Source organism: Epinephelus moara, chromosome 13 (assembly GCF_006386435.1).
Source record: "Epinephelus moara isolate mb chromosome 13, YSFRI_EMoa_1.0, whole genome shotgun sequence".
Lineage (NCBI taxonomy): Eukaryota > Metazoa > Chordata > Actinopteri > Perciformes > Serranidae > Epinephelus > Epinephelus moara.
The window spans coordinates 23,318,242-23,327,673 of NC_065518.1; the positions used below are offsets into that span (position 1 = coordinate 23,318,242).

At 41.7% G+C, this 9,432-nt stretch overlaps 1 protein-coding gene across 4 annotated transcripts in view; it reads left to right on the forward strand.

Annotated features, from left to right (window-relative positions):
- Positions 1 to 9,084, forward strand: part of LOC126400128 (WD repeat-containing protein 49) — a 28,520-nt gene extending 19,436 nt beyond the window's left edge. For 2 of the 4 annotated variants that reach the window (XM_050060631.1, XM_050060632.1), the window contains one exon: positions 3,472 to 9,084. In XM_050060631.1, the coding sequence (XP_049916588.1) occupies positions 3,472 to 3,528 (57 nt within the window). In that variant the 3' untranslated portion in view covers positions 3,529 to 9,084. Of the gene's footprint in view, positions 1 to 78; positions 188 to 3,471 lie in introns of those variants that run through there. The other 2 variants (XM_050060629.1, XM_050060633.1) reach the window with 2 other exon arrangements.
- Positions 9,085 to 9,432: the final 348 nt, after the last annotated feature.

Here is a 9,432-nt window from a genome sequence, read left to right on the forward strand (position 1 = left end):
AGTGACTTCTTTTCTTCCCTACATGCATGCACATCCATCCATCCATCCATCCATCCATCTATTAACTGTGTGTGTCAGTATCTGTGTGAGGCTTTGTGTCAAGAGAGGACACATCTGTGTGATGACATCCGCCACAGCAATCACTGTTGATTGGCTGTTTTCGCCCCATCAGGCGCTGGTCCTGCAGGTGACTTTCACACTGATCACTTGATCCTTTCCCTTCTCTCCTCCTCCTACTGGCTGGATTAATACCTGGGATAACAAATAATTTATTGAACTCTTTCTAACTTGCATGTCTTTGTTGTTTAAAAACTGTACAAATTACCTAATCAACATTAAAGATATACTGCTTTTCCTAAAAAAAAGAGCAATGTAGAGACTTACAGAGTGGTAATCCCTCTTAATTATCACTTGTAACCCTCTAGAAGTGCGTGGCATTGTATTTATCTGCAGAGACTCTGCCCTCTGCCTGTATTTTCTTATTTTCTTCTCATCTTTGGGCACAGCACAAAGATAAGGTCGGGACTTTATAAACAGGTAGTGACAGGGCGCACCATATGCCAGACAGTAAGCAGCATGCATCCAAGAGGAAGCTACAAAACTTGCGGACACAGTGGAGAAAACATGCAAATACAGTGAGGCAAAATAGCAAGAGCACAAAGCTTGTTTTAAACCAGAGGGAATCTGGGGTTGGCTCTCACTTTCACTGGCAATACTATTCGCAAACAATAACCGACAATTCCTACAGAGTGTACCTTAAAATTAATAGTTTGACACCGTAAGAAATTTGGTTATTTGCTTTGTTGCCAACATTAGGATGAGAGGATTGATACCACACTTTTTTTTCTTTCTTTTTTTTTTTTTTAAAGATTATTTTTCTGGGCTTTTTGCCTTTAATGGACAGGACAGTGTGTGAAATGGGGAACAGAGAGAGAGAGTGGGGACTGACACACAGCAAAGGGTCACAGGCCGGACTTGAACACGCGACCGCTGCAGCGAGGCAATGCCTCTGTACATGGGGCGCCGGCACTATCCACTACTATACCAACACCCTGTTACCACACGTTTTTTTGTACGGCAAATAAGAGGCTACAGCCAGCAGCTAATTAGCTTAGCTTAGCACAAAGACTGGAAACAGGGGGAAACAGTTAGCCTGGCTCTTTCTAAACTTATCAAAAGCCTTTAACTAAAACCTCTCAAGCCTACTCATTAACACATTATATCCTGTTTGTTCAAATTACATAAAAAGTGAAGTGTAAAAATGACAATTTGGGGTTTTACAAGGATGTCAGACTACTGTAGTTACTGGCAAGACATATCTAGAGTGAAACATCACAATGCACAATGCATGATGACGTCGTTGGTGGGTGGTGTGCGGTCTACTACTGTAAGATTCACCAGTACAGGTTTGAACCCAAATGCACGACAAAGAGGCAATAGAGTGGCAGGGAAAGTCAACTTTAATAGATCATTTCAGGCAGAGTCAAAACCAGGAAATCAGTCCAGCCAGCAAACAAATCCGACAAGGGGCAGGCAGGCAGGGTCAAAAACAGAAGATCAGGCAGAAAAGGGAAAGTATGCTGGATAGCTTGGCAGAAAGGCAATGTGGTAGAGGGTGGGGGAAAATGGACTGATATATATACTGAAGGACTGATGGGAGAATGAGCCACAGGTGTGGAGATGGGTGGGGAAAACCAGGTGCAGGTAATGAACAGACTGAATGGGCTGAGAGGGAGGCGTGATCTGAAATGACAGGAGAGTTAGTGATGAGACATGAAAACAAAACCAGATGAAAACAAACTGAGAGTTGGGATTCCTGACAGTTGCATGCAGTGTTTTTGTAACTTATTAATAATCTCCTTGGGATGCTGTTTTGTCTTCATCATGGCAGCGACAAACTTGGTTGTCCATGTGGCAGCCCATAGTTCATCTAGTAGACAAATCAGAATCTTTATTTTTTAAGCACGCAATAAATGCCATTAGCACCAGCGCAAACCAGCACCATGGTGTTGGTGTGGATGGACGGACGGACTCGGGGTGCTTTCAGATCATGATGGTGGAATCTGCGGTTGATGACTAACTGCCATCAGTCCAACCCTAACTTTTGGACAGAGCCAGGCTAGCTGTCTCCTCCTTCCTCCAGTCTTTATGCTAAACCAGGCAAACTGTCTAGCTTCAAAATTAATATACTGTGGTTGATCTTCTTATTTGCCTTTGAACTGAAAAGAAAGCCAATGATTGTACCACCAAAATGCCGAACTATTCCTTTAATCTGCTGTGCAAAAAAGAATGCAAAAATTGTGGAACTGAATCTGTCACGAGTAGCTTACCTATTTAAAGTCATTTTTATACCAGGTGCCACTTAAAGTGACAGTATGTAACTTATGAAAACGGGAATGACAGGTTCTTCCTCTTATAAATGAGAAGTTAAACTTCTACACATTAAAAAAAACCTTTGCCTAATTCACTACACTCAGTCTGACTTGGTCTGGTATGAGCATTAGCTTGTTGTGGCTAATGTTAGCTAACTTAGATCAAGTGAGTCAGTTTGCTAAAGTTCTGCCTTTATGCTACTTGTGCTACTATGAAGCTACTTTTTAGCATTTCTATTTAAGCACACTATTCCATGTATTGAGACTTGAAGTGGCTGCTGTTCAGCATAACTCATAGTCTCTCTTTATTTTTCAAAATGCTCTGCTCTTTGCTGCTGTAGTGACTGATTTTCTACTGAACAATCAATAAACTCTTCTAGACAGCGTTGCCACTTTTAATTTCAGTGTATTATGTAATTACTCTATAGTGGGAGTGTTTATTGTCGAGGTTTGTGGACATTCAGTAGTGGCCAACATAAAAATACTGGTTAGTACACCCGACTATAAAAGGCTCGATCAATTCAGGAGGAATGTGAGGGCGCCGTTCCACTTCCTTTTGTACGGGCTGTGGCTGTAGCGCTCCACGCTCAGGCTGAAGTTGTCCAGAAAAATGAAAATGAAGGGATAATGAAAGAGGGAAAAAGGAAGAAATAGAGGGATACTGCCTTTCTATTTTAGATGCATCTGATGGGAAAGTGCATGTCTTATCCACATCCTTCTTTTATGTTTTATCTTAACTGCTCTAAATCTTTCTCTTGATTTCTCCCTCTGTGGAGCTTCTTCAGCCTGTCTCTGTTTACTTCTCCTCGTCCTCATCCCTTTATATTATGTGTTGTTCTACCACACTGTGCATTTGTGGCCTTGATATTTCTGTAGCTGCCAATTTATTTGGACCGACTGCCGAGAGGTCAGACAGGAAGTTAAAAAGACTTCCATTGATTCATCCGACTACTTGAGATGTTTGTTGAAGGAAGAATGTCAGAAATGCCTTGATGCTGCTGCTGCTGTGTAAACTTGTTCCATCTTTACGAAAATTGTTTTCTGAAGCTGAAAAGTCTGTTCTTCATTTTCCTCTTTTCTACTCATATTCTTTTTCCAGGAGATGCTTCCACTGAGGATTTACCCACAATCCCTGGGGTGTGGTATCAGAGTTTGACTGGCAGCGAAAGGCTCAGCTCACAGCAACTGGAAGGAAAAGTGAGATTCCTACCTGTCCAGTCAGATATAAACGAAGATGCAGACATGAATGCTGTTTTTCTGCCTTCCTTGTTTTTTTTATAAAGTCGTCTTGAAACTCTAAATCGAATATGTCTTTTTTAATATGTCATATGAATACTGTGCTGGCACATATCCCTCTTCAAAACAGCCTGCGATACTGACTGCACCACATAGCGTTTGGCTTTTTTGTCTTATTCTTTTTCATCTATTCCAAACCCTGCTCGCTTCCTGATGTTTGGTCCAACTCTTACTTGAAAGGAGTAGTTTTGACATTTTGGGAAAGACCTGCACTCATACGCTGAGAGTTAGGTAAGAAAATAGAAACCACTCTCTACTCAAAATATGAGATACAGCCAGGTGACGGTTAGCTTAGAATAGCATAAAGACTGGAAACAGGGAAACAGCTAGTCCGGTTATATTCAAAGGAGAAAAAAAATGGGGGGTTATGTGCGAGACTGTTTCTTGCCCGAGGACGTGACCTCCCATAAGATCACAACTTGTCGTGTTTCCCCCTAACTACAGTTACGCTAAGTTTACTGTAACTAATTGGCTGTACCTGTTAGCTTCATACGTTTTTCATACACGTGCTAGCTCGGTTTGACTTGGTGTGACTCACTGCGTCAGCCTGGTGGGGCAGGAACTTGCATCTCCAGAAAACAGGGCTACTCACTCAACGCATACTCATACAATGGTTCGTATTATATAGCAACATAAAGTTACAAACTTAACGTAAAGTTACTGAGGTTAAGTTTAGGAAAAGAAACATGGTTGGGCATCTTTAGGAAACATGGTAAGGTAAACATAGCAAGTAAAGTTACTGTGGTTAGATTTAGGAAGAAAAAATGGTGACAACTTACCTTAAAATGACTCAAAGTTCATTCAAAGTTCATAAAGTTCTGAACACCAGTCATGACCCGTCCTACTCTCACTCTGATTGGCTAGTACTCGTCACCTTCGTTCCTTGGGATGGCTAGGTTTAGGCAAGAGGAGTGGGATTGGTAAGAGTTAGGGTAAGAACTCACCCTGGGAAAAGTCCTTGGGGAAAGTCCTGTGTTTTGTGACCCATCCACTCCTCTAGTGTGTGTCCCTATTGGACTACTTCCTACTTAACTCTTGTCATCACATTGGTCACATGATTGCAGACTTTCCAAATACAAGGGTTGCACACACATAACTGGCTCATGATTGTGTGGGAAGTGTAAGAGTTTTGGTGCATTAATTTTTCATAGGAAAACGTACAATCAGTGCATGAGAACAGCCTGACCCACTTTAAGGTTTGTCTTTAACTGATGGCGGGCTTGTACTTGTGAACCCACAGAACATTTTTCTGTCCGCCCTGCTGGTGTTATTGTGGTCAACAACTTTCTTGTACTGTTGGAGGAGTTTTTAATTTTCTCTTGGCACCGCACGAATGCATGCCGAATGCCCATCTGCTGCCTGCATGGTCCTCTTGCTCTAAACAGTAAGCAGGGCTTGTGTTTCATCCACAGACCAAGTGCTTGCCACTCTCTTCTCTTTTCTCTTTGCTTTTTTTTATATGCAGATGAAACTGATGAAATATCTTCTATGTCTGACAATAGCAAACATTAAACATGTTGCTGAATCGTCATTGAATGTTGACATTAAATAAATATGATAAAGCCCATCTGCCGTCACAGCAACCCGCTTGGAGGTGGTCGCACCTGGGCCCAACTCCTGAGATGGTCCATCTCAGTGCAGCTTGGCCCAACTAGTCATGGAAAAGCAAATCAACGTGAAATGGTTTGACTCCGTGCAGCCAGAAGTGCCAGTGGAAGAGTTCTATAGTGCTCTGTGCTATTTCTGGGTAGATACTAAAATGTAGTCACCAAACATCAACCCAGGCATACTGTACAAGCATCAGCACTCGGGTTGTTTGAATCCTGCCACAACGTGACACTGAAGCAAATTAATATGAGGCAAATCAGAGCAAAAATCTACCTTTTAATTCATTTTACTTGAAGACATAATCTTATACGTAATGAGACGTAACCCTAACCTTCTATTTTAACCGAAACATTCATAGCTAGCTAGCTGCTAACACAAGTATTGATATCTGTATGCCAGTTTCATTTGGTGGCAACCTTCTAGCGTTCTCTACAGTCACTTCCCGGAGTCTTGAGGTCACTATGAGGTTGCCAGGCAACCAGCAATGACCCCAGGAAGTTACTGTCTCAATCCAAGTCTATAAGACTGAATTGCAATGTTTATTTACAATAATTTGCAGGTAGAAAACCTAGTGTTGAGCAAATGCTAACTTTTAGTCACCTAAAAAAAACTTTAAGATGGCACATGTCTCCACAGTTAAATAAATTGACAGTTGTCTGCCCAGAAGTGATTGTAGGTGTTAGCGAGACGTCTCGATGATTCGGTCTTGACAACATGAACATTCTGAGTGGGTCCCTTTTCCTGTTGAAGTGTTTCTTTTTGCAGTAGCTGACAAGGAAACTATAAAGGAAGAAAAGGACATGACGTTATTGAAGCCGATGGGGCAGGCACGACAAATGACACTATCACACATCATATCTGTGTTGTTTCACCTTTAACTGAAAAACCTTCCAGCAGATTGCAAAACACACATTATGTAATGTTAATGACGTTTTTTTAATCTAAATGTGTGTGTTTGTTTTCTTGTTACTGGTCTTCAGACAGGTCACAGATCTGTCTCAAGATGGCAAACATGATATCATGATACATAAACAAACAAGGCAGGTCCTACCTGTTATAACTGACCTGACTGTAATTATAACCACCTCAGTTTATTCTGGCTGGACTCAGTTAGGTTAGGTAGATATTGGCCTAACTAGAACTAGTCTAGACCTTAGTCTACAGCAGTTTGCTTCAGTAATTTACATTCGTACTAATGTAAGTCATCTAACATTAATTAGCTAGCACACATATAAGTCATGACAATGGTTAAGCTTCAGAGGCAACATTTGCTACTCAGGGTAACTCAACAGAGATAGTGCTGGCTAACGTTAGCTAAACAAAGTGCAAATGCTAACTTAGCTCATTGTAAACAACGTAACAAGTAGTAAGTGATTAAGGTCCGAATATATAATAATTTTGCGAGTAGCGCCACTTGCTGACAATAATATTAATTAATATCATTTACAGTTTAAAGTTTGGTAGCCATTGATATGTATTATACATATATTCGCTAACAGGAGGTAGGTTAGCTACCTTGGACCCAACAGGGGCTGAGATGCAGCTGACGGACAGAGCCATAATCTGTTTAAAGACCAATTACAAGGAAAATTAACACACACATTTACATAAAAGTAAACATCACGTAACGTGATTTTTTAAATTTGATAGAATGATTGAATGAAACAACAAACATATGACATGTTATAGTGTGATTTGCCATGCATGCCCTATTGACTCCAATAGAAGTGGCACCAAATAAAATGACCTTTTCTTCTTTTATAGTTTGATTGGTAGCTCACAGGAAGTAAACAGGGACCAAAGCTGTTGCCCTAGCAACAGAATAGCAATGAAACAGTCTATAGTCCAGAACATATCATTAATTTCAGACAGAGACAGGCTAGCTGTTTCCTTGTTTCCAGTCTTTATGTTGAACTCAGTAAGGGTATTTAACAAACTACTGCTTTAAACATTTTAGCTATGTGTGTTTCCTTTGTATTGTGAAACAGCAGCTTCACAGTACCCTATCAGCAGTATGAAATTTCATGATATTTGAGACTTCTGGGTCGTTCAGACAGACATCCAGACACACAGACATTCAGACAGACATCTGAGCCATCTCACCCATTTATCTCAGCCCAGCCCTGCATCCTGTATCATCACAGGTCTGCTGAATTGCACAAATTGGTGACGCAGGACTTTGTGCCCTATTTTCGCTTGCTTTCTTCCCATATTCGATTTTGCAACTTCTTTGCATGTGCTTGCCCGCTCATCCCTAAAAAAAAATGGGTTATTTTAAGCACCGGTCTGGATGTTTTAGCGGGGAGATGGCAGGGTTTGTTTCTCTGGGATAAATACAAACAGACACAGCTGGGACAACCAGGGCAAGTCATCTTTTGCCTCCTCAGGCATCTGTAAGACATAGTGTTGCTGAAATGTGTTGTGTTGACAGAAGTATCATCTCTCCACTGATGTGCACAGATTCTTTGATATTAAGTTATTTCATTTCTAAACAAAAGTATTTATCTTTACCTTTTTTTGTGTGCAGTGGAATAAAAGCCAAATAACATGTTCATACATTTTTTCAGGTTGTTGTCTGTGAGACAGTGGGACCTTTAGTTAAAGGGATTTTTTTTTGCCATGAAAGTCAGTTTGGAAATACAGTTTCAAGAGAACACGTACAACTGACAGAAAGTTAAAATGGAAAGCTTATTCAGCTGTAAAAAATGTGGCCTCCACTGGTCTGAAAGCAGACATTTTTTACACCATGCATTTGGGTCAAAAGAACAACAGAAGCGTCTCTTTTTTTGTTGTTGTTTTTGTAGCTGTGTTCTTCGAAAAACCTTACAAGAGGCATTCACTCACTTAGCCTGAGTGGGCGTGGCTTTGCGTGTGCGTGTGTGTATGTGTGTGTGTGTATGTGTGTGTGTGTGTGTGCGGAAGCAAAACAGAAGCTCTTTTATGATCTGGCTAAATGGCAGGTTAAAGATTCCTTTCACTAATTTCCAACATCAGCAAAGACTTCTTTCAGCCTGTTCTCTCTTCAGAGGGGATAAAACACCCTGGAGAACAACTCCTAGACACTCATGTGTAATTTTGCCAGACTTACACACACACACACACACACACACACACACACACACATAAAACAACAACAACACACACACATAAACAGACGACAGATGTTCCACGGCAGCAACAGCGCAGATGCAGGCAGGGAATTGCCCTTTGAGGTCTTCATTGCTTCAGTATAAAGCTGCTTAAGGCTTTTAGAGCTGTAACGGGCAACGAGCAGCGATGGTGATTTACACACTGTATGTTTTCACAGGAATCAGAGAGGGAGAGAGGAAAGAAAAGGTGGCTTGTGAACGAGGGGAGGCGTTATTTCTCCCTGCGTGTTTCCTCATTTGAAGTTGTGCAAGAACTTGGTTTTTTTCTCAAGCGCTGCCTCTTTCTGAACTTGCTTCTCTCTGTAGATCAGCGTGACAGGGAGAAAAGCAGGGGATTCATGTGTGGGAAACTGCAGCAGGAAGGAAAGTGCAGCTGGGAATTTCTGCCTGGAGCAAAGCAGACTGGAGGTCTGTGGCGAAAAAGACGAGAGAAAGGGAGGAGAAGGGGAAAGAGAAGGGAGGAGAGAGGTAGAAAAGATGGCAGAGGAGCAAAGGGGATGATGAAAGATTGAAGCAGGGATGACATGAAGCGTGAGATGGGAGGAGGAGAGAAGACTTGATGTGATGAAGGAGGAGCGAAAGTGCACTTTACATAATGAAGAGACTGGAAGATGACAGAGGGAAGGGAATCTTGTCCTCACACCTTCGCCGGATGTCAAGGCAAGTCACATGCTCACACACACTTAAGACACTTTTACACCTGTAAAGCTACACCTGCACACTCACTACCTTCCCAGAAAATTGGGGTGGAAGGCAGCCAGCTTATATACACACACGAATGAAATGTGGACTTGGACCTGCAGTTGTACACACACACATTGCATCAGAGTGGACACGCCAGCTGGATGTTGTTTCATTCAGATCTGCTGTGACAAGAAGAAATACACTGTCTCCACCCCTCCCTACTCCCAAGGGCTTCTGCTTCAGAGCATGTGTGTGTTTTCTGCACCCTTATTGCACTCTCTCTCAGCCCACTAACCTGTAATTTGATGTTTGTGTACATACCT